Source organism: Centroberyx gerrardi, chromosome 3 (assembly GCF_048128805.1).
Source record: "Centroberyx gerrardi isolate f3 chromosome 3, fCenGer3.hap1.cur.20231027, whole genome shotgun sequence".
Lineage (NCBI taxonomy): Eukaryota > Metazoa > Chordata > Actinopteri > Beryciformes > Berycidae > Centroberyx > Centroberyx gerrardi.
In genome coordinates, this window is record NC_135999.1 from 558506 (window position 1) to 584934 (window position 26429).

General features: G+C 40.0%; 1 protein-coding gene across 1 annotated transcript in view; it reads left to right on the plus strand.

Annotated features, from left to right (window-relative positions):
- The first annotated feature begins 5788 nt into the window (after window positions 1–5788).
- Window positions 5789–26429, plus strand: part of LOC139925031 (NLR family CARD domain-containing protein 3-like) — a 92192-nt gene continuing 71551 nt past the window's right edge. The window contains exons 1-2 of the mRNA XM_078291857.1: window positions 5789–5802; window positions 12387–12500. Of these exons, the coding sequence (XP_078147983.1) occupies window positions 12433–12500 (68 nt within the window). The 5' untranslated portion in view covers window positions 5789–5802; window positions 12387–12432. The remainder of the gene's footprint in view (window positions 5803–12386; window positions 12501–26429) is intronic.

The following is a 26429-nucleotide window of genomic DNA, read 5'->3' on the forward strand; positions in this document are numbered from 1 at the left end:
TGAAGCAAACACACTTAAAAAAAATATTCAGAAAATGTAGACTCTTCTAGTTATTATTATTTTTTCACTCACTTTTTAGAACATAAATGCAGCTTGTATCGGTGAAGCTAGCAACGCCATTCAACCTTTCAAATATTCTCTGTATTACATTTACAATTAGCTCTATTTTAGGTATTTCACTGACACTCTTATCCAGAGTGACTTCCTTCACTTATGAGTGTATCAGTAGAATAAGCTTCAATCACCCAAAATTACAAGCGAACAAAATAAATGAGGGCAAAGGTCAGGGCCACTGTGACCTTACAATATTCCTGTTAGCCTGGAACAATCATGTAAGAGAGAGTAGAATAAGAGTTAAGGAGAGAGAGAGGGGGATTTTATTTAGAGAGCAAATAGCATGAGGAGAGAGGAGAAAACACTCAGTGAGAAGAGGGAAACTTTATTATTGTTTCTGGTCAGATTCTTCTTCTTCTTCTTCTTATTCTCCCGTGGTATTGACTCTAGCTTAGCGTCTGATTGGTAAAAAGTTTTCAAATTTGGCACACACATAGCACACCCCGGGAGCAGGTGTCCAAGCAGTTTTGTAGCATTTTGGACACAGGGGGCGCTATAACATAACACCCCCACCACCCCGTTTGACCTAGACATTTGAAACTTGGTATATAGCTGGTATATGCTGAACAAATTTGCCATAAGGACCCATAAGGTCCGTCTGGGTAGACAAAGTTGAGTTATTAGCCAATCAGATTCTGACATTATTCAATCTATCACAAGTCCACTCCACAGTGGCCTATGACCTTGAAACTTGGTGGGCATATTAGTGACAACACCCTATCAACACCAAACTTGTACCAAGTTTGGTGTTGATAGCCCAAAGAACAATCTTTCTTTCTTACTAAAACTGCCTTCCCATGTATGAAAACTCACCAAACTTGGCACATAGCTCCAGGTCCGTGCCATACAACACTCACTAAAGTATGGGGCAAATAGTCCAGATGGTGGTGCTACAGCAGCGGTCTAAAGTTTAAAACTTTAAAAAATCATTAAAAAATCAACAATACATGATACAGCTCTGTCATTTTCTGAGGTTATCGGCCCAAACAAGACAAAACTTGCATACACAGGTATCTATACTAAATTATGAAGTCCGCCACTTCACAAAACTCACAAAGCTGTAAAACTAATTAAATCTAACTAGTCCCACATACTTTGCACAAATTACATGAAAATCCCTACAGAGCATCATTAGATGTTCCCAAATAAAACTATTGTTGGGTTTTTCATTTAATCCAAATTTGAGCCCACAGCTCATCAAAATGTCTGACTGTAAATGGTACTGTACACAGCCACAGTGAACTGCTGCTTACCGTACTCGATGTCCAATCTTCATGTAAAAATAGAAAATATTTTCCTGTCTTGGTAGATGAAACGTACAAAATTTCAGACTTTTATCTGAAAAACAGATTTTTTTTAAATTATTTTAATTCTGCTCTTATGGAAACCATTGTAGTCAATGGAAAATAGAGCATCTTTAAATATCAGTTTTTCGCTCATGGAGCATTGCATATATACAAATAAATTACAGACATCTCTATGTTGTCTAGATAAAATACACAAATTCTCTTATTAGCTAAATTAGCTTGAAAACTGAATATTTGACACTACTTTGAAATCTGCCTTTGTATGGATGGACAGATCTTATCATGCACCCTGCTGGTTGCCTCAGTCATGTGACGCCTCCTCTCTTCAAACCACCAACACAGCTCAACAAGTTCATGACTTGTCCTTGGTGTCAAAGGTTTTGAGTTTGAGTCCTGGGTGATGCTGAGTAAATGCACTTTGTTTACTGTGACTCTCTTTTTCCTCTTAATGCTACATCTGGCCGGCCCCGTCCATGACTGCTTGCAGTCCTAGTTATTATTATTATTATTACTATTATTATTATTAAAATTATTATTATTATTATTATTATTATTATGGTGTGCTGATACTTGTTGTGTTTAGACCTAGCTGGTAGTTTCTGGGTATCCACCTGCTGCTGTGGCTGCTTCACTAAAAAGTGAATTTCCTGCCTTAGTGTTCTTCTTCTCTGTCTACCAGGATCCAGCAGGAGAGACCAGACTCTCCTCAACCCAGCTGTAAGTCCATGAAGAGAGACCGGTCAAAGGATCGACTTATTTATTTTAAAGATGAACACCATTCTTCTGAAAAGACGTAAGTTTTTACGAGCATTAAAATGTTCCTGTATTCATGTTTTAACTATTACTTATGCAGAGAAGGTTTGTTGAGCATGCATGCTCAGCCTTGATAAGGGCAGTTTCAGCGCTGTGATGAGGCAGAAATCCTGATTGTAACTTGTCAAAGCAACCATTTGAGGTTAGAAAGTTGCTAAGTTGCTGGCTGACAGCTTTTTCGATGATTTTGCTTATGAAGGGCAGGTTTGATATAGGTCTATAGTTGTCAACTACATCTGTAGTTGTTAACGACAAGAATAAATAATCAATAACAAGCTATTAGTGCTGGGTGATATGGCTGAAAATGTTGTCACGATTAAAATTTTCATATCAGGTGATAGATTTTTATCACAATATATGTAAAAAATACTATTTATGCCAAGTTTAAAGGGCTAATTTTTCTTGTGAATAAGAGTTGAATAGACAGTCAACGTAGGCTGTGTTGTCTTGCTACAATCTGCTCTTATCTGTCTTGTGCTTTTCTCTATGCTTGTCCTGTCATTTTGTTCACTACTGATTTTTAATAAGTTAGATCTAGTTAGGCTGATTCTCTGTAAAGTCCTCTGAGACATGTTGTGATAAAGGGTTATATAAATAAACAAACTTTAACTTGAACCCCTGATTATAGAGTTTCTCTTTCATTCTTAGTAGTTAGTTTAGTTCTCTTTAGATGCTCTTTAAATCACTGTAGATGATGAGGTTAAATTTCAGCATTTGATAGATGCATCATAAAACTACTTACTAATTTCTCTGCCACACGCTTCAGATTGGACTTTGATCCTGATGTCACTTTATATCAGCTGTTTGTTCATGTTTATTCAGGTCAAGAACTGTATTTATCAAAATTATATTGATATGTTATCTGATCATCTTTCCATCCAGTGAAATTATACATCAATTAAAGCAGGAGCAATAAAATACATGCTGCGTAATGCACTTCATGGTCTTTCACACATACTCTTAAAGGTTTATTCCACTAAAACACTGCTGCTCCTACTGCTGCTTTGTAAACATTTAAAGGATTCACATTCCACTGAAACACTGCTTCAACATATTTATACTTTTAATGGTATACTCCACTAAAGCACTATGACTAGTACTACCACTGCTCATATTTTTAAAGGTGTACTGCACTGAAACACTAAGTCATACTTTAAAGGTATATTCTGCTAGAACAATGTTACTGCTACTACCACTGTTTTTATTGATATTTTATATTTTATATTATATTATATTTTATTGATCTATGGAGTGTAGAGTCAAAAGTTAAATCTGTTGGTCAAATTATAAACAGCTTTGAAAGATTAACTCAGTTAATAAATTCAGCTGTTTAACTGTCATGCTGAAGCAAACACACTTAAAAAAATATTCAGAAAATGTAGACTCTTCTAGTTATTATTATTCTTTCACTCACTTTTTAGAACATAAATGCAGCTTGTATCGGTGAAGCTAGCAACGCCATTCAACCTTTCAAATACTCTCTGTATTACATTTACAGTTTGCTCTATTTTAGGTATTTCACTGACACTCTTATCCAGAGTGACTTCCTTCACTTATGAGTGAATCAGTAGAATAAGCTTCAATCACCCAAAATTACAAGCGAACAAAATAAAGGAGGGCAAAGGTCAGGGCCACTGTGACCTTACAATATTCCTGTTAGCCTGGAACAATCATGTAAGAGAGAGTAGAATAAGAGTTAAGGAGAGAGAGAGGGGGATTTTATTTAGAGAGCAAATAGCATGAGGAGAGAGGAGAAATCACTCAGTGGGAAGAGGGAAACTTTATTATTGTTTCTGGTCAGATTCTTCTTCTTCTTATTATTCTCCCGTGGTATTGACTCTAGCTTAGCGTCTGATTGGTAAAAAGTTTTCAAATTTGGCACACACATAGCACACCCCGGGAGCAGGTGTCCAAGCAGTTTTGTAGCATTTTGGACACAGGGGGCGCTATAACATAACACCCCCACCACCCCGTTTGACCTAGACATTTGAAACTTGGTATATAGCTGGTATATGCTGAACAAATTTGCCATAAGGACCCATAAGGTCCGTCTGGGTAGACAAAGTTGAGTTATTAGCCAATCAGATTCTGACATTATTCAATCTATCACAAGTCCACTCCACAGTGGCCTATGACCTTGAAACTTGGTGGGCATATTAGTGACAACACCCTATCAACACCAAACTTGTACCAAGTTTGGTGTTGATAGCCCAAAGAACAATCTTTCTTTCTTACTAAAACTGCCTTCCCATGTATGAAAACTCACCAAACTTGGCACATAGCTCCAGGTCCGTGCCATACAACACTCACTAAAGTATGGGGCAAATAGTCCAGATGGTGGCGCTACAGCAGCGGTCTAAAGTTTAAAACTTTAAAAAATCATTAAAAAATCAACAATACATGATACAGCTCTGTCATTTTCTGAGGTTATCGGCCCAAACAAGACAAAACTTGCATACACAGGTATCTATACTAAATTATGAAGTCCGCCACTTCACAAAACTCACAAAGCTGTAAAACTAATTAAATCTAACTAGTCCCACATACTTTGCACAAATTACATGAAAATCCCTACAGAGCATCATTAGATGTTCCCAAATAAAACTATTGTTGGGTTTTTCATTTAATCCAAATTTGAGCCCACAGCTCATCAAAATGTCTGACTGTAAATGGTACTGTACACAGCCACAGTGAACTGCTGCTTACCGTACTCGATGTCCAATCTTCATGTAAAAATAGAAAATATTTTCCTGTCTTGGTAGATGAAACGTACAAAATTTCAGACTTTTATCTGAAAAACAGATTTTTTTTAAATTATTTTAATTCTGCTCTTATGGAAACCATTGTAGTCAATGGAAAATAGAGCATCTTTAAATATCAGTTTTTCGCTCATGGAGCATTGCATATATACAAATAAATTACAGACATCTCTATGTTGTCTAGATAAAATACACAAATTCTCTTATTAGCTAAATTAGCTTGAAAACTGAATATTTGACACTACTTTGAAATCTGCCTTTGTATGGATGGACAGATCTTATCATGCACCCTGCTGGTTGCCTCAGTCATGTGACGCCTCCTCTCTTCAAACCACCAACACAGCTCAACAAGTTCATGACTTGTCCTTGGTGTCAAAGGTTTTGAGTTTGAGTCCTGGGTGATGCTGAGTAAATGCACTTTGTTTACTGTGACTCTCTTTTTCCTCTTAATGCTACATCTGGCCGGCCCCGTCCATGACTGCTTGCAGTCCTAGTTATTATTATTATTATTACTATTATTATTATTAAAATTATTATTATTATTATTATTATTATTATTATTATTATTATTATGGTGTGCTGATACTTGTTGTGTTTAGACCTAGCTGGTAGTTTCTGGGTATCCACCTGCTGCTGTGGCTGCTTCACTAAAAAGTGAATTTCCTGCCTTAGTGTTCTTCTTCTCTGTCTACCAGGATCCAGCAGGAGAGACCAGACTCTCCTCAACCCAGCTGTAAGTCCATGAAGAGAGACCAGTCAAAGGGTCGCCTTATTTATTCTCAAATTGAACACCATTCTTCTGAAAAGACGTAAGTTTTTACGAGCATTAAAATGTTCCTGTATTCATGTTTTAACTATTACTTATGCAGAGAAGGTTTGTTGAGCATGCATGCTCAGCCTTGATAAGGGCAGTTTCAGCGCTGTGATGAGGCAGAAATCCTGATTGTAACTTGTCAAAGCAACCATTTGAGGTTAGAAAGTTGCTAAGTTGCTGGCTGACAGCTTTTTCGATGATTTTGCTTATGAAGGGCAGGTTTGATATAGGTCTATAGTTGTCAACTACATCTGTAGTTGTTAATGACTAGAATAAATAATCAATAACAAGCTATTAGTGCTGGGTGATATGGCTGAAAATGTTGTCACGATTAAAATTTTCATATCAGGTGATAGATTTTTATCACAATATATGTAAAAAATACTATTTATGCCAAGTTTAAAGGGCTAATTTTTCTTGTGAATAAAAGTTGAATAGACAGTCAACTTTCATTAAAAACACTTTATTGCTAGAATAAAAAAAAAAAAATAGAATAAATTAAACAGACAAGCAGGAGTGAAATCGTTTTTCACTCTTATTTTTCAACACTATAAGCCTACAAAACAAGCAGTGAAAGCCCGTTCTTCCGGTTCTTCCAGTATGACCTGAACGCAGCAGAAACCCAGCAGCCAGCACAGGGATGTAAAAGTGAACTGAGTGGACCGAAGTGCGAGAGACAGAAACTCAAGACAAAGAATAAACTGAAAAGAGTCTTTACTTCCAAAATGCCGGTGAACGAAACAGCAAAACAAAAATCAAACTTTTCTTGGTATCTCAAGTCAAACAACTGGAGAACTCCAAGACTGAGCAAAGAGCAACTGAGGGAAGCAACTTAAATATCAAACCAAGACTGAGCAAAGAGCAACTGAGGGAAGCAACTTAAATATCAAACCAAGACACAGGACAGAGGACAGGTGAACACAGTAAACTAATGAAACACAGGTGGGAACAGTTGAAAGATAATTATTGGCAGCAAGCGGTCCGGGTCATGAACAGTTCAGTGGAGCCATCTAGTGGTGAACCGGGGCTGTGACAAGTAAACAGGGAAGAGAGTGAGCAGCGCTAAGAAAGCGTCAAATGGACTATTATAACTGAAATGTCATGATAAGTGTTCAGTCACAACTATCTGAAGACGTTTAACTGCAGTGAGAGTGTTACTGTGTTTTAATCACTTTTTGGGTTCAACTGTTGGAGAGTGTGTTTGCTGTGTGTGTGTGTGTGTGTGTGTGTGTGTTGGACAGCAGCGCTCCTGTTTAACTGAAGCTACGTAAAACTCTACAGTGAAGGAAGTGATGTAATGTTGAACACAATCAATCGTCATGACGGAAAAAACTAGGAAAACAAGGTCCAGGTTGAAAATAACTGGAATTATGCTGCAATAAGTGACATTTTCTGACCACTAGAGGGTGACAGAAACCACAACACAGTTGTAAATAACACCCTGCACTGCAGAAGCCTACCAAGAACAAACATTGCAAAGCATCGTGAATAAATGCTAATAGCTAAGCTAACCATACGTACAAGTCTGGCTGGTTACCAGCCAGATGAGGAATACTGTTTAATGTTTAATGGAGGATATGAGTGGAAATCCTTCATATTGAAGGTTATTAAATGTCCATGTTTCCATCATCAAAGAGAATCTGCTGGTCTGACTTTGTTTATTCCCCAGTGTGTACCATGGTGGACTGCATAGGCTGAAACCAGATCTGAGGAAGTGTAAGTGTGTATTTAGTTTGATTCATAAAAACAAAGCAACACACATTGCGATTGAAAGTCCATCTACACCACAGTATGTGACATCCATTCATTCAAATGAATTTAACCTTTATTTAACCAGGCAAGTCTCATAGAGATTAAAAATCTCTTTTGCAAGAGAAACCTGGCCAAGAGGGCAGCATGGAGGACACAATGTACATAAAAGTTGCTTACAAGAACAACACAAAAACAAAACACTTACACAGCACAGTCAATCGATCAATCAAGTACATAATTTAAACAGTGCATAAACATTGTCCAAAAGAAGAGAGATTAGAAGAGAATTCACCAAAGGAAATCATATCAGTCAGTTTTAAATCATTCTGCAGTGTGTTCCATGTAGAGGGAGCTGAGTACTTAAAGGCTTTTTTACCCAGCTCAGTTCAAACACAAGGAACAGACATCTGCAGAACATCTTGGGAACCTAAACCATGTGTCCTACTGTGAATTAGGATGATGGCTGACATCATGTGCCATCATGAAACTGCTAAGAAATTAACTGTCAAACTGTCAGTAGATAGCAAATAACCAGATCAGGTGTATTAGGCAAGGCAAGGCAAGGCAAACTTTATTTATATAACACATTTCATACACAAGGTAAATACAATGTGCTTCACATAAAACAGAAAAAATACATAAAATGACATTAAAAACGAAAGAAAGAAAGATATTGAGCGGTCACTCTCACACTGGTGACACCTCTGGTCAGCCAGTATAACTTCTCTGAGAGTGACTCCCTCAATTTTTCCTCTCAAAAGGAAATCAATTTAGATGAGATCTTGAAGGATTCTTCGAAGGAGCCTAGAGTCTTTCCAGTGGTCTTACCCCACCCTATAGGCAGGCCCCACAGCCCCTATAGGACTTGTAAATGTTCCTGTAGAACAATACACAGATCATCTAAACAATTACAATTATAAACTTCAAGAAATTCTTCAATTTTCAATACAGGTTTGAGGATCCCATTAGATGATAAGCTGCTGCTGTATTGTGTCTTGTTCTCTCATCAGATGCCTGTGAACTCACTCTGGACCCAATCACAGCACACAGAAAGCTCTTCCTGTCTGAAGACAACAGAAAGGTGACAGAGGTGGAAGAGCAGTACCCATATCCTGATCACCCAGAGAGATTTGACTATAGGAAACAGCTGCTGTGTAGAAATGGTCTGACTGGTCGCTGTTACTGGGAGGTCGAGTGGAAAGGACTGGTTTATATAGGAGTGACTTACAGAGGAATCAGAAGGAGAGGAGCGGGTGAAGACTGCTGGATTGGAGGGAATAAAAAGTCCTGGAGTCTGTACTGCTCTGATGAAGGTTACTCTGTCTGGCACAATAACAGATCAACAGTCATACCTTCCTCCTCTTCCTCTGGCTCTAACAGAGTAGCAGTGTATCTGCACTGGCCTGCTGGCTCTCTGTCCTTCTACAGAGTTTCCTCTGACACACTGATCCACCTGCACACCTTCCACTCCACATTCACTGAACCACTCTACCCTGGGTTTGGGTTTGGGGTTAAGTCTGGTTCCTCAGTGTCTCTTGTCAGATAGAGGAGGGAGAGAGAAACACTCACACTGCTGACCAAAGACAGCTGCTGAGATGATAGTTCACTCTGTACAGGATCACACACACACACACACACACACACACTTATATCTTAATGTGAGAGTAATAATATAATAAGTAATAACTTTTGTATTTTCATATATATTTACTGCTCATTTCGTTGTAAACAAACATGATCCATCAGTCACTGTAAACAGAGTGGACTGTGTGTTCGGTCTGATGTAGTTTAGTGGACAGTCAGGTCAGAGTGTGAACAGTAGAGTTTGGTAGAAGACACTTGTCGTTAGGATGATTGGTAAATTGGTTGGTGATTGTCTGTTAGGACTCATTATACAGAACAGACAGGATGTAGATCATCAGAGCTTCTGGATCAACCAGGGCTGTGGCCGGAATGGATCGCTATTCCCTCATTTGTATTTCCCTACATAGTGCTGCTCTATTAGTGCACTAATAAGCGATAAATCACACATGATTAATGAGTGAATTTGGACACTTAACTCACGGTAACGGCCAGGTGACGACAGACTCGCAATGCATTTTGGTATACTTTCATGGTTTTAGTGACCAGGCTTGTTCACTACATATTACAGTGCATTGTGGGAAATATGTAGTGCCCTCAAAATCATTCCACAATATCATTTTACGATTCGGACACTAACAAAAAATGTCTGACGTACGTATTAGTGCCCTTAAAATGCAGATAGGGATCCATTCCGGTCACAGCCCTGGACTTCTGTGAGACAGAATCTGACTAACATAAGAAAAGAGCCCTTGTGGGCGGTCCCTTGTAAACTGCTTTACAGATAAACAATAACAAACTATGCTTCTCTTCATTCATTTTCAAAAGAGTCAAGCCAAGATGAGTCATTGCTCCTCAATCCCCAAAGGTGAAGTTTTATTTCAGTTTGAGTTGTCACTCTGGTCGTGTGTGTGTGTGTGAACAACATGGGTTCAGAGCCATGAAATCATATTTAGATTTAAATATGAACTCTGTAGTGAAACCAGGACTCCACAGTATGAGGTTTGTTCAGGCTGGTAACACCCTGTCCCAGGCATGAGGATGGCCCTTCACCTCTCAGTCTCACTAACACTAACTAAGCCTAAGGAGCGGATTCCTCCTCCAGTCAGAGACAGCTCTACAGACAGTTAGAGAAAATTAACAGCGCTTATCTGCCAGCCACATCAGACTGCAACAGACCCAGGACCAGGACCAGGACCCATACCACAGACCAAATTCAAATAGAGGATTTTGTTTTATCTGGACTATAGGACCGAGTTTTATTGAGCTGAGGTTGGACATTCATCACATTAGAGAATTGAATACATTTTGTATCATATTATCAAAAGAATCAAGAATTGTTTTCTTTACTCTCTCCTTAGTCCGGTCTCACTGCCCCCCCCCCCCCCTCCCCTCCTCTACATGGAACAAGTCAAATTCCATCATTCCTTACATTCTTGTTTTGGTTTGATTTTCTACCTTGTACCTTCTAATGTCTTCTAATGAGTTTTTAAAATAATGTGAATTGTATACTAAATTGGCCAATCATATATGCTTAAGCTGTTTAATAAATAGTATCCTTTGTATGTTAAAATGTCACTTATTGATCTGAGAAAATGATAAAATGGTGTTTATAATTACTTCCAAGCTCCACAATAGTTGGGATCAATCCATTCCCCTGAGACCATTTAGGAGTTTTTCCTTGTGTGCAGTGAGGGTCTAAGGTCGGTGGTGTTGGGGAGGTTAGGCTGTAGAACAGGTCGGCTGTGCTGTCTTGCTAAAATCTGCTCTTATCTGTCTTGTGCTTTTCTCTATGCTTGTCCTGTCATTTTGTTCACTACTGATTTTTAATAAGTTAGATCTAGTTAGGCTGATTCTCTGTAAAGTCCTCTGAGACATGCTGTGATAAAGGACTATATGAATAAACAAACTTGAACTTGAACCCCTGATTATAGAGTTTCTCTTTCGTTCTTAGTAGTTAGTTTAGTTCTCTTTAGATGCTCTTTAAATCACTGTAGATAATAAGGTTAAATTTCAGCATTTGATAGATGCATCATAAAACTACTTACTAATTTCTCTGCCACACGCTTCAGATTGGACTTTGATCCAGATGTCACTTTATATCAGCTGTTTGTTCATGTTTATTCAGGTCAAGACATGAATTTATCAAAATTATATTGATATGTTATCTGATCATCTTTCCATCCAGTGAAATTATACATCAATTAAAGCAGGAGCAATAAAATACATGCTGCGTAATGCACTTCATGGTCTTTCACACATACTCTTAAAGGTTTATTCCACTAAAACACTGCTGCTCCTACTGCTGCTTTGTAAACATTTAAAGGATTCACATTCCACTTAAACACTACTTCAACATATTTATACTTTTAATGGTATACTCCACTAAAGCACTATGACTAGTACTACCACTACTCATATTTTTAAAGGTGTACTGCACTGAAACACTAAGTCATACTTTTAAGGTATATTCTGCTAGAACACTGTTACTGCTACTACCACTGTTTTACTACCACTTTTATTGATTTGTATTGATATTTTATTGATCTATGGAGTGGAGAGTCAAAAGTTAAATCTGGTGGTCAAATTATAAACAGCTTTAAAAGATTAAATCAGTTAATAAATTCAGCTGTTTAACCGGCATGCTGAAGCAAGCACACTTAAAAAAATATTCAGAAAATTTAAACTCTACTAGTTATTATTATTCTTTCACTCACTTTTTAGAACATAAATTCAGCTTGTATCGATGAAGCTAGCAATGCCATTCAACCTTTCAAATGCTCTCTGTATTACATTTACAGTTTGCTCTATTTTAGGTATTTCACTGACACTCTTATCCAGAGTGACTTCCTTCACTTATGAGTGAATCAGTAGAATAAGCTTCAATCACCCAAAATTACAAGCAAACAAAATAAATGAGGGCAAAGGTCAGGGCCGCTGTGACCTTACAATATTCCTGTTAGCCTGGAACAATCATGTAAGAGAGAGTAGAATAAGAGTTAAGGAGAGAGAGAGGAGGATTTTATTTAGAGAGCAAATAGCATGAGGAGAGAGGAGAAATCACTCAGTGAGAAGAGGGAAACTTAATTATTATTATTATTATTATTATTATTATTATAATGTTGGTGTGCTGATACTTGTTGTGTTTATACCTAGCTGGTAGTTTCTGGGTATCCACCTGCTGCTGTGGCTGCTTCACTAAAAAGTGAATTTCCTGCCTTAGTGTTCTTCTTCTCTGTCTACCAGGATCCAGCAGGAGAGACCAGACTCTCCTCAACCCAGCTGTAAGTCCATGAAGAGCGACCGGTCAAAGGAAGGCCTTATTGAGTTTAAAGATGAACACCATTCTTCTGAAAAGACGTAAGTTTTTACGAGCATTAAAATGTTACTGTATTCATGTTTTAACTATTACTTATGCAGAGAAGGTTTGTTGAGCATGCAGGCTTTTTTTTCAGCATCACTCTTCTTCACATACATACAGTAATATATTCATACCTGGGAGCTGCCCAGTATAACCTGTCTGTTACTGTTAGAACTCACAGATGTTGTTCGACAGAAAGATGCAGAGTTTGCCCAACTGCTCAATTGATTAAGGAAGCACAAAAAAAGGAACCCCTGTAAGAACAAGATATCAACATTCTCAAGAGCTGTGAGAGAGCTGAAGGAGAATTGAGTGAAGAGCTTCACATCTATGCATCAAACAATCAAATTGTGCCACAACTTTAAGATGTTGGAGAAAATATGCACTGATAGCATTTCCATTGATGCTCAAGATTTTGATAGGATTACAAAGACTGGTCCATTGGAAAGGAAAACTGAACATCATGTCAAAGTGTATCATACATGTCTGGTAAGAACACTGCGTCTTGGCCAGTGTCGGCGCTAGAACAAATATCCAGGGGGGGCAAGAGGCTTATAGCAGGGGGGCACCAAATTACTGGCAAGTGGCAACGTAGTCGTGCATAGTGAAAGTGAAACCATTCGGTGGTATGCTCCCCAGGAGAACATTTTAAGAAAAAATCACAAAAATAGTGTATTCTCGTCACTTTACTAATAATCTGACTAAAAACACAAGGAGAAATCACTTAGATGTAAATAAATGCAAGGACACAAATGTTTTACACTGACCGAAATGTTTTACTCAAAACACACATAAGGTAACACATAACGAGGTCACAGCAAATTGACAACACAGACAAAATATCCAAATAATCTCACTGTGTTCGTATTTGCGGACTGAATGTTAAATAAAAAGAGCACTCCAGGTGCATGGATTTTCATGGATTTGCATATACCAAATAATTATGCCAGTCAGTGGCCAGTATGCGCACAATAACAATGTTATTTAGGCCTACACAGGCTTACATAAAAGTTCACTGAAGTAGAAAATGCATTACCATTAGAAGAGCTGTAGTCTGCGACTGGAGGTGCTGAACTTGCGCAGCACAAGGTCCTTCCATTCGTCTCTCAGCTTCCTCGTTAGGTCTCGTTCAAAAGCCAGCTGTACCAGCTGAGCCTTGCGTCTGTGGTCAGTAAAAATGTTCTTAAGAACTGAGGACGAGTTCTCGCACATGGCGGTGGAGGCACCTAATGTCAGTTTGAGGGCAAGCAAAACAGTGGGCATGGCCTGAAGTACTCCATGTTGTTCTGAGAGCAGTCTTGACACGGTCATCTTCTTCTGATCATCCTCTTTCACTCTAGCAACGTATTGCTTTGCCACGATGCACTCCGTCTCCACAGTGGTGGATTTTGTCAGCTCCATAAGGGGTTGCACTGCTTTCACGTCCAAGAAAGTGTCACTCTCTGGGTCAAGAGCGACAAGTGCAGCTGCCAACTTGGAGTTGCGTTCACTGAAGCGCCCTTCCATTTCACCCAGAACGTGGTCCAACACACTGAAATACAGCCTGCGCAACTCGACCTTATCCATTGTGTTGCCTTCCTCGACCACGACCTGTTGTTTCCTCGACCACATACTCAGCCAGCCGCTTATTTGCCTGTTGACTATGTTTTGCTGGGACAGCAGGCACAGTAGGTGTCAGGGTATCCCAGAAAGCGTGGAATTCTTCCGCAGTTCAGAGATTTCGGACGCATTGGGTCGCTAATTTTACAAGCGCCATTCCAGTGGAAAGGTCCGTGTCCTCTGCCTGCAGAATTTGGTTTGCCGGGTTGAGCAACATGAGCACCTACAGGATACAGGGCAATATTTTAGTATTGCGCATTATGACTATCTGTTAAGTTAGGCCTACTTATTCACAAGCAGGTGTTGTCAGTGGTGCTGAACACACAGCTCTGCCTGATCACACACAGGCGGAGCTCAGGAGCTGTCTGTTCAGCACCACTGAGAAAGCTTCAAACTGTGCGCTGACGCACAAACACTTAAGGAGAGAAAGAGAGAAATCTACTTAGGGGCCTACCTTGTGAACCAGCTGTGCAATGAACAAGAAGCTCTGGTCTGACACCTCTGCAACGGCCCAGTCGCCTCCATGCGCGTCTCAGCTCCGCAGGTCCTTGCAGCGCTGACTTCTTTGAGAACTGCCGATATGTCCTGGAAGGAGCAGAGGATTGCGGCGACAGTTGCCAGGTGGCCCGTCCACCTCTGGTCAAGCAAGCAAAAATTGTAGAGGGTGTTACAGATGTTAAAAAAATCATTGATCGCTTGCTTAGCAGACAGCGCGTGTACAACCACTAGGTGCAGCTGGTGGTTTAGGCAGTGCACATACGGTATTTCTCTGCCCTCTCTCTCTTGCAGCAGTCGCTGAACTCCTCTGTGCTTTCCTGACATCACTGTGGCTCCATCATAGACCTGACTAAGGATCTTGGATGTAGTCAGGCCTGCATTGGTAAGCTCAGAACAGATGACATTGGTGAGTGTTTGAGCATCACCCGAGTCGCTAGTGGTCATCATGAGCAGTCGCTCTGTTATTGCCAGCGTGTCTTCATTGAAGAAGCGAATAATAATAGAAACATTCTCCGTTCCAGTAGGGTCTCTGGTTCCGTCAACTTTGAGAGTATACCACGACCCTCCGATCTCCTTCACAATCGCCTCCGTGACAATGTTGCTCATGACAGAAATTAGTTCATTTTGGACCTCATGGCTTGTGTAGGTGGCATTTTTTTGGAATAGTTTTGACAATTTCTGCGAGCTGGGAGTCCTTTCTGATGTTAAAATCCAGCAAAGACATGAACAGTCCACTTCCGCCATCCTCCATATTATCAAATGCCTCAACTTTACCCCTCAATGGCAACTGATTGGCAACCAGGAACTCCACGACGTCAACGAGAGAAGAAACATAATATCGATTTCTTTTTATTTAACCTGTTTAGGCCCATCTTCTCCTAAATCATCCATGGTGGTTGTTGTGGCAGGGCCAGGCTCAACAGCACCGTCAGCCCGGCAGGATGAAGCATTAAGACTCGGAGGGCTAACGTTAGTAGTAGCCGGTGACGACTCCGAAGTGACATCATTGTCAACCCTTGGCCGTGAACTTATTGCTGTTGAGCCACCGGTCAACCACTTTCTCAAATCCATGGCTGCAATGAAAATATTCAGCTTAGCTAGCTAATTTAAACTAGCCTACCCCCGGTGATGACAAACTTTTAATTTTCAAAACTTGAATTCCCACTCTTGAACTTGAATTCCCACTTCCCACTTAAAACGTAAAACGTAAAACAACATCGTAAAACGTAAAGCGTTAGGTCACAGCGTTGTAAAAGCTAAAGCTTTACAATGGATTTCAGATTTTCAGTCATTTACAATGGATTTCAGTCATCTAGACTTACACTGATGGGAGAAAACATTTACATGCTTTTGAGGGGGCCCAGTGAATGAAGTGGGGGGGCACTGCCCCCTGGTGCCCCCTCGTGAAGCTGACACTGGTCTTGGCATTCATGCACGAGTAATGTTACTTAAAAACATTGATGTTTCAGACTTGCAAATGGAGTATTTGGAACAGTTTCTGAAATATGCTACAAAAATGACACAACTTTCCCATCAAGAATATATGTCACCTTTGATGATGAAAACGTGGGTAAAATGGCTCGGGCTAAGAAACCATGTTTGAAATCTGAATTGGCTAAGGCCACACCAATTGAGCCAGAAGAGGAACGAGTTACAAACAGCGGAGGTGTAAGACTCCAGTTTCCTCTGAAATTAGCTTGGGCTAGCACTGTTCACAAAGTACAGGGTTAACAGTGGAAAAGGCTGTTGTGTCCCTCAAGAAGATTTTCACTTCTGGTCAAGCATATGTAGCCTTAGGTCGTGTCACATCCCTGAAAGGACTAATCATAGAGGATTTCAAACCCACTGCTATATATGCTAAGGACACTATTGAAGAGTCAATTCAAAACATGCCTTCATTCATTGAGCCACCACCTGAATCCCCAGAGGCAGTGTACAGAATATTCTTGCACAATGTTGAAGGACTTGCAACTCATATCAAAGACATTAGATGTGATCAAAGATATTTGGCAGCAGACATCATTTGTGACAGAAACATGGCTAAAACAGGAACATTCCACTGAAGACACTTGACAACTTCTCATTTCATAGATGCCTTTCATATGATGAAAGTGAAGACCTCTTCCAGGAATTGAAAAAGGAACAACATGATGGTGTTGGAGTTTACTTAAAAAATAACGCAAAGTGTAATATTGTCCATGTGCCATGTGTTAATATTGAATGGAGACCTATAACTAAGATATTTGTAATATGTCTTTGCCCATCCCATTTATTTCCTTAAAAGCAAACGCTGAATGCCAGTTTTGTGACCCAAGGTGTAGCACAGGTGTTGTTCATACAACTAATTACACCTGATTAGGTGCTTTCATGTTTACTGTTCATGCTCTGTGGTCGAATGTCCTGGTGGAGGTCTAAGACCAAAAGTTAGATGTCTATTACAGTTTTGCAATGATGAAGTGTGTGGAAGTTGTCTTCCTTTGACCTACAGGCTGTTGCAGGCCTCCAGCACCTTTTTTAAGCTTCTTTGTTTGTGCAGCAGATCCCTCTCTCTACTATCAACCATCCATATGCAATAAGAACATTAACAGTGCCAAACAAGAAGAAGCAGGTAGCATTGATGTGATATGCCATGGATTACTTTGACTCCATATAAATATCAGTTTTACCAGTTTAATACAAGTTTCTAATTATAAATGCTGTTATCATTAAATGTATTTGCATATTAAGGATGTAAATTAATAAAGTTCTCTCCCTACATAATTATGTCACAAGAGATAAAGTGACATCCAGAATAACTTGCCAAAAATATGAATCATTTACTAATTACTATTACTATGATCTCGTTTCAAATGAGCCTATTTTGTGAACCTGATGGTCAATTAACACTACTCTTCAACCCAAATTGCCTAGTGTACCTTTAATGACCCCACACACACACACACACACGCACACACACACGCGCACACACACACACAAAGCAACAGGTGTCCATAGTTTTAATTACTGAACCACATGCTTTAAAAGGTGGACAGAAGGCACTCAGGTTTCAACAGAACAGTGGCAGAACCCCCAACAAAAAAGCCCAGACAGTCTGAAGAAGTGATAGGCTACGTTAGTGATGTAAATTTGTCTAAAATCAGTAAAAATAAGAGGGAGTACTTCAATGCAATAATTCAAACAGGGAACGAAGAATAGCGCTCCGCCGCGGAGCTATTTTTAGCACACCAGCTATGACATCAAAAATGTGCACGAGCCGGAAGTCAGACATAGAATCACCTGCTCAATATAGGGAGTCAATGGGAAACCGGGAAAACCCACACTTATATTTCATTTTTCTTTTCCGACAGTAGTTTTTTGTTTTTGGAGTCATGGTGTAGCCTACATAAAACTCTGCTGTTTGTAGTGTGTAACAGTGACACTCGGTATACCGACCGCATATGGCCGGACCGGTGTTAGCTTTATAAATTTCCCGAAACCCAAGACGGAGCTGAACAAGTGCTTACGGTGGATATGAGCCTATGGCCGTCCACATGAGGGTTAGGCAACATGTGTCTACCTCCCGCATGATACCAACACCAGTGAAAGTACAAATATAGGCTAATTGAAGTCTCATATGGCAAGACTTTTTAACATTCATTAATTTTAAGGCACCAGTCACTACAAAAATAAATAAAATGTATGTCCCGCAGTTTGATAAACCTAAACTTGAAAATGTGAACCTATAAATTTCTATCATATTGTCATTTATTCCCATGCATGCTGCACAGAGAGGTGGCGCAGCAGCGTCTCCCCTCATAGAGAGAGAGAGAGAGAGAGAGACTCTCTCCTTTCCGCTCACCAGGCCTGCATGGTCCGTGTAGAAATTCAAAAAATTTAAAACGAATGGTGATTTGATTTTCATTTCAAAAATGAAAAACGGAAAATGACCACGGTCGTTTTCCTGGTCAGAAACGGCAGATACAACACTAATAAAGGACTTAATTTTTATTTGTTCCTTTGTGACTGTCATGGCTCTTGCCATGACTCTAGTTTTCCTTGTGTTTCTCGTTGTTCCCTGCCCCCTGTGTGTCTCCGCCTCCCTGGTTTGTCTTTCTGTGTTTGTCTGTGTCTGTCGTGTGTGGCGTGGGCGTGGCTCCCTCTCCTTCCCAGCTCCTGGGCTCCTGAGTTGCCGACACACCTGAACCTCATCACTCATCACCTCCTGTATATCAACCCCGGCGTACCTACCAGTGGTCGCCAGATTGTTCCACCAACTCCGTGGTAGACACACTCTCGGTCGCTCTGCACTTTATGTCTGGACTTACCTTGTGTATCAAGTTCTGTTAATGTTGATCGTGTCTCTCCTGTGCCCAGGATTTCCTCCATGAGTCTCTCCACCTGCCCACGCCACATCTGCCAGCCACCCAGCTTTCCTGCCTGTCCGCCAGCTCGTTACACTCCAACCCGAGCTCCAGCCAGCCGTCTCGCTCGCCGGCTAACCCACCAGCTCGTCAGCTCGCCGGTCAGCCCAGCTCCGATCATCTTCCCTACTCCGGCTGCCTGCCTTCATCTCACCACTTCTAATTCCAACCTCCAATAAATCGCTTTTCCTTTTACATTTTGTCTGTGTCTGCATTTGGGTCCAAGAAGACAACCATTCCTAACAGTGACTGCTTTCAACTGTTACAGAAGATTGCTGTACTTGAAACCAGGATTCTCGCACTGGAAAAAGCTAGAGAACTTCATGACACACTACAACTGTCTCCTATCGGTGAGCTGATACAACCTAGCACAGCTAAACAGGCTCCAAATGAAGAATTGTGTATAAATGATACTATAACTTTTCCAAAGCTTGGTAAAACTGAGCCAGTACAAGGAAAGCCCTCTGAGAATAAAGAGAATACTAACTGCTGGCACAAGTTTGGCGCAAAGCCCAAGAATAAAAGCAGAACCATAGTCCAGCATGGAACACAGCTAAGGAAACCAGCTCATTCGACACCGGGCGGCTGCACCAGCAGACGGCCAACTAAAGATGCGAACAAGGATGGATTATGGTGCGCACAGAGGGAGAAAGACCAAAACAGCTCACTCAAAGGACTAAACCGTGGCCCCCCATCGGATCAAGCGAGCGAGCTGTTCACTCTTATTGTGGGAGACTCCGCTATCAGAGACATTAGCGGTAAGGTGTTGAAGTTTCCCAGGCGCAATGGTCAGTGACATCAATGATAAAACCCCCCATGTATAGTCTGATCATCCAAGAATAAATCAAATCATTGTTCATGTGGGGACAAATGAAACTTGCAGAGAGCAGTCAGAGCTGCTAAAGCAGGACTTCATGAAATTGTTTGACAGACTTGGCCAACTAAAGATTCAGTCATTTATCAGTGGTCCCTACCAACAGTGGACAGAGGAATCAACAAGTTCAGCAGACTCCTAGCACTGAACTCATGGCTTTCCACATCGTGCAGTTCAAAAGGACTGAACTTTATTGATCATTTCAATCTGTTCTGGGGACGCATAAGCCTTTTCAAACCTGATGGCCTACATCCAAACAAATTAGGGGTGAAACTACTGATGGGGAATCTTCACTAAAAGACTTCAGCCACCCAAGCTGTGAACTGTTCTCGCTGCTGCCGTCCGGTAGACGTTACCGAAGCATCCGGGCATGGACTACCAGACTCACAAACAGTTTTTACCCCCAGGCCATCAGGCTTCTCAACCAGCAGTGATCACATTGATCACATGATCACCTCAGTGGGTAGGAAAAAGCAGGTGTGAAAGGCCCAGGTCAGGGATCTCCTCCTGCTCCTCCTCCCTCATGCTCACCCACAGAATAGCACTCCTACACTTTATATTTATAATATTTAATACTCTTATTCTACTGTCCATATTGCCCTTCTTTACTGGCTCTGAAACTGCTGTACTTCTGATATCTTTGCCCTTATTTGTGACTCTTTTAACATTTAATATTTTATATTTTTCTTTTTTTTTAAAATATTTTTCTTATGCCTACTACGTAGTTGTTGCTTCCCTTGTCCTAAGAATTTCATTGTTCAGAATGACCTTGTGTGATACTGTGCATTTGATAAATAAAACACTTTGACACTTTGACACTTTAACTACTCCCTTCATCTCCTATCTGCCCCCTGCCCTAGTGCGCTGCAGTCCCGATATCAGCAGCCCAAGGTCAACCACTCTGAGTTGCCTCCTCTCTATCCACAACAAACAGATCAGCAGCACTCTCGGAGCCAGGATATTCCATGTGACCTGCCAGAGCCGTTGGACAACAACTGTCGGCCCCAGTCTCTCCAGTCCTCCGGATCATCCTCCCCCCTTTCCCCCTGCTTTTTCCCTCTCCTTTCTCCCACCGGCGCTCATCTAGGGTTCACCGACAAAATGGAAGAACTCGTTGATGCTGGGATCAAACTCACCCCCCGACCCATTGCCCGCTCCTTCCTATGTAGCACCCTTCCACACTCAAAGCTGGGGGGGGGGGCTGGAATAGCCGCAATCTATTTAGATCAGTTTAACTGTACAAAGGTTGACCTAGGAGAGTTTTCGTCTTTTGAATATCTGGCCTTTGTCGTCAAGGCTGAAGCTCCAGTACTTATTTTAACACTCTATCGGCCACCTAGGCAACTATCATTTTTTCTCCCTTTTTCTCTCTCTGAATTGGCATCACTTATTATCACCAGATATGATAGAATCATTTTGAATGGTGATCTAAACATTCACATAAATAATATGTCTGATTCAAAGGCTATGGAATTCATCAACCTACTGGACAGTTTAGAACTAACTCAACATGTCACTGAGGCTACACACCAACATGGTAACACACTCGATCTGGTTGTGATGAAAGGGTTAATGATTGACAACGTATCGGTGTCTAATGTCTCTGTTTCTGACCACTACTGTGTATTCTTTGATGCTCATTTGATTGTAACCAGGAACATGAAAGAAATTGTTGTTCAAAAGCGGTTTCTAGATGCAACAGCAAAACTTGAGTTCTCAGAGCTTGTAAGAGAACTGGACTCATGTCATCTAAACTGCTCAGTACATGAAATGGTTGATGCTTTCAATAACAATCTGAGTAATACACTGAACAAAGTGGCCCCACTCAAGGTCAAAAAGAGGTTAAGTGGCAAAATATCACCATGGATAAATAACTCTGTCCGTGAGCTCAAGAGAACATGTAGAGCAGCAGAAAGGAAGTGGAGAAAATCTGGACTTGAGGTCCATCGCAGCATTTATAAAGAATTAGGGCTGCCCCCTAATAGTCGACCAAACGTTAGTCGATGAGAAGAGTCTTAGTCGACCAAGTTTTCATTGGTCAGTTAGTCGCAGAAAAAAAAAAAAAAGTTATTAGACCAGGGTTGCCAACTTTGGGTACCTGGCTGGAGTGAGATTTTGATGCCATCAAACTACAAAGCAAGGAATCTCTGTCTGTCTGTCATACCCCTTCGGGGTATGAACCCTAATTAAAAAAATAAATAATTTAAAACATGTCTATGGCTGTGTCCGAAATCACTCCCGCATTCACTACTCCCCATAAAATAAACACTGATTAGTTAACTCCGTAGTGAGCAATAAATTGAGATTTCAGACAATTACTAACAGTGTTGTGCAAATAATGTTTAATTTTCTGTTTTTATAAGGGTTAAGTTCAGAGTATGAGTCATGTGAGTGTGTACGGTTTAGTTGTTTAGAGGCACTTTGGATGGAGCTGTGCTGAGTAACGAAAATAAAGTAACAAGTTATGTAACCAATTACTTTAGCGCTTGAGTAATTACTTTTTCAATGAGTAATTAATTACATTTTTCAAGTAACTGCCCTAACACTGCTTACCGATCATTAGTTATTGTCATCACTGACAGGTGTGAAGTTGCACAACGGAAATTTTCACATCTATAAAATGTGGTGCGTTGCATTGTGGGATTGTTAGCAGAAATTAGTGTATCTGCCATGGACACTATGGCTGTGTCCAAAATCATTCCCTACGGGCTAACGTGGGGTGTGGGGACCACCAGGGGTCTTTGAGGGGGTTCCAGGGGGTCCCCAGCAAACTGATGAATTGTTAAACTTCACCATTATTTCATTTACAAGAAGTGAACACAATTAGAGAATGTATGACTGTTCTGATCAGTTTCTCTGTTATCTCTCTACCTGCAACAGGCATGGAGTTCTGGACAAAATCATCTGACAATAAAAATATTCTCAGATTTGGGTCTGAGAGGCAAGGCAGCTTTATTTGTATAGCACATTTCATACACTGAGGCAATTCAAAGTGCTTTACAGAGTAATAAAAATACAGTAAAGGTAAAAGATTTACAATTAAAAAGTGCAAAAGTACAGACAAGAGATACAAAAGATAAAAGACTTAAAAAAGTAAACTAGACAGAGAGACTAGAGAGAGAGACAAAATCTCATCAGATGGGGGTCTGTGGCTCTAATGTGGACTAAATTTGGGTCCTTGATATGAAAAAGGTTGAGAATCACTGCTCTAAGCTATACACACCTTGACACATTAATAGCCACATCACATACTGTATATTTTGAAATTCCACATAAATGTATTATTTAACACAGACAAGATCCACCTGCTAGTTTTGAACATCAAAACATTGTAGGTAATTTAATAATTTATATCAACTCAAGTCTCTCCAGTAGTAGACTTAATTGCAGTTGTAATTTATTTCTCACAAATGGTAAAGGAACAATAATAATAATAATAATAATAATAATAATAATAATAATAATAATAATAATGATGATGATGATGATGATTTGAATAAGTACAGTTTTCCTACAGTGTTTTATGTAGCCTGGTTCCAACTAACTGCATAATATGTGGTTTCTAGTCATTTTATTTTGTAGTGCACTGGCCCTTTAAGGGCTCTCGCTCTCTCTCTCATCTACTTTCACTTTCTCTTATCGGCGTGGCGCAGCAGGTTATTTCCACCATGAAAAGGTATTGTAGCAAACACTTTACATTACAGTTTATAGTGTTTTATTCTTCAACCTGTTAATTCTTACTGTTGACTGATTTAACTGTAATAAGACGATCATACAGAAGAAGCCTCTGTTTGTGATCAGGAGGGTGAAACTCTGTTTCGGTTGGAAACATAAAAAACTTTGCGACAGTTTGTAAACACATCAGTGTTTGAGTGTTAACGTTAACGTCCTGAACATGTAAATTAGTTGTAATGTTTTGAATCTGTTTTAATCAGAGCAGGAAGGCTCTTTAGTTCACTGTAGATGATGAGGTTAAATTTCACCATTTGATAGACGCTAGGGATGTACCCGAATCCGAATCCGTTATTCGGGAAAGCACAAATAATACGATGGAAAAAGATATTTCTTCTACCCGAAGTTGCTCGTTATTATTCGGGGAAAAAAAGCCATGATTGACATGTCTGTGCGTCAGCCACTATGTTTCTTCAAATCGAGCCCAAATTATTTATTTAAAAACCAAGCCCGACCGGGTCGGGTCGGGCTCGGATGTTTTTTTTTTCATGCGTGGAAAAAAGCACAATGTTTTATGCTCCTCGCTTTCTCCTGAAGCTCTGTGCTCACACACAGCCCCCCTCCCTCTGCTGAGCGCTGCTCTCTCTCTCTCTCTCTCTCTCTCTCTCTCTCCTCTCCTCTCCTCTCCTCTCCTCTCCTCTCCTCTCCTCTCCGCTCTGTCACTGGTGCTGAAAGACGCACAGCGGCTACAGTAGGCCTAGGGGGAAAAAATAAAATAAAATAAAACAGGCAAAAAAAAGTTCATGTATTACTGTTATGTAATTACTGTTGTAAAGTAGTAATTCACGTTTCCCTAGCGAACTGCAGTAACGTTAACACATCAAGAAACTCGAACGCAGCATCATTGGAATTTAAGATTATTCCCTTCAACTGAAGGATATTATACTATATATCTTTACTGTAAATAGTTCTATTTCCAATGCAAAACAGAATCTTTCGATTTATAAAACATTGTTTTCAGTTTCTGATTGTTCAATGTCCCCCAGTTAAAGGGGGATGGTGGTGGGGTTCAGACAGTTCATAAAACTTAGTTTAGTTAAAAAATAAAAAAAAATAAAAAAGAGAGAGAGATGAAAAGTACAGTATGAGGATGTGGAAATATATTTCATAATTAATTATATGCCAATATTAAATCAATTTGATGCTTTGAAGGCACAAAAAATGCATTGCCAATGAATATTAGGTTAGAAAATACAACATTTCCCCGATTTAACGTGACTTCCGGTATAGACCACGCCCACTTCCGGTCGTCTATCCGAATACAGATACAGAAACAGATAATTTTGTTGGTTGAACAGATACAGATAATGACATCTCTGTACACCTCTAATAGACGCATCATAAAACTACTTCCTGATTCTCTGCCACAGACTTCAGATTGGACTTTGATCCTGATGTTATTTTATATGGCTGTTTGTTCATGTTATTCAGGTCAAGACCTGTATTTATCAAAATTATATTGATACGTAATCTGATCATCTTTCCATCCAGTTACTTTATATTTCAATAAAAGCAGGAGTGATGAAATACATGCTGCTTAATGCGCTTCATAGACTTTCACTGTATTCTGACATGTTTCTACAACACATACTTTTAAAGGTTTATTCCACTAAAACACTGCTGCTCCTACCACTGCTCTGTAAACATTTAAAGGCACATTCCACTTGAACACTACTTCTACTACTACTTTTAAAGGCATGTTCTGCTAAAACACTACTTTAACATATTTATATTTTTAATGGTATACTCCTCTAAAGCACTATGACTAGTACTACCAATACTACTATTTTTAAAGGTGTACTGCACTGAAACACCATTTCAACTACAAGTCATACTTTTAAGGTACACTCACCGAGCACTTTGTTAGGAACACCTTACTAATACTGGGCAGGTATCAGCTTTCAGCTCAGTGTCAACCGGCTACCAAAGTGCCGTCCGCCTCCAGGTTCGACATGTTGTGCGTTCTGATGCTGTTCTGCTCCCTCAGCTGTAAAGAGGTTATCTGAGTTACTGAAGCCTTTCTGTCAGATAGAACCAGTCTGACCTCTCTCATCAACGAGGCGTTTCCGTCCGCAGAACCGCCGCTCACTGGATGTTTTTTGTTTTTCGCACCGTTCTGTGTGAACTCTAGAGACTGTTGTGTGTGAAAATCCCAGGAGATCAGCAGTTTCAGAAATACTCAAACGCGGCGTGGCACCAACAGCCACGCCGCGGTCAAAGTCTCTGAGATCACATGTTCTCCCCATTCTGATGTTTGATGTGAACATGAACTGAAGCTGCTGACCTGTATCTGCATGATCTTATGCATTGCACTGCTGCCACATGATTGGCTGAATGGATAATTGCATGAATAAGGTGTACAGGTGTTCCTAATAAAGTGCTCGGTATATATTCTGCTAGAACTCTGCTACTGCTACTACTGTTTTTAAGATACTTCTACTGCTACATATTGATCTATGGAGTTGAATGTAGGAGAGTCAAAAGTTAAATCTGGTGGTCAAATTGTAAACAACTTCAAAAGATTAACTCAGTTAATAAATTCAGTTGTTTAACTGTCATGCTGAAGTAAGCACACTTAAAAAAATATTCAGAAGATTTAGACTCTTCCAGTTATTATTATTCTTTCACTCACTTTTTAGAACATAAATGCAGCTTGTATCGGTGAAGCTAGCAACGCCATTCAACCTTTCAAATACTCTCTGTATTACATTTACAGTTTGCTCTATTTTAGGTATTTCACTGACACTCTTATCTAGAATGACTTCCTTCACTTATGAGTGTATCAGTAGAATAAGCTTCAATCATCCAAAATTACAAGAGAACAA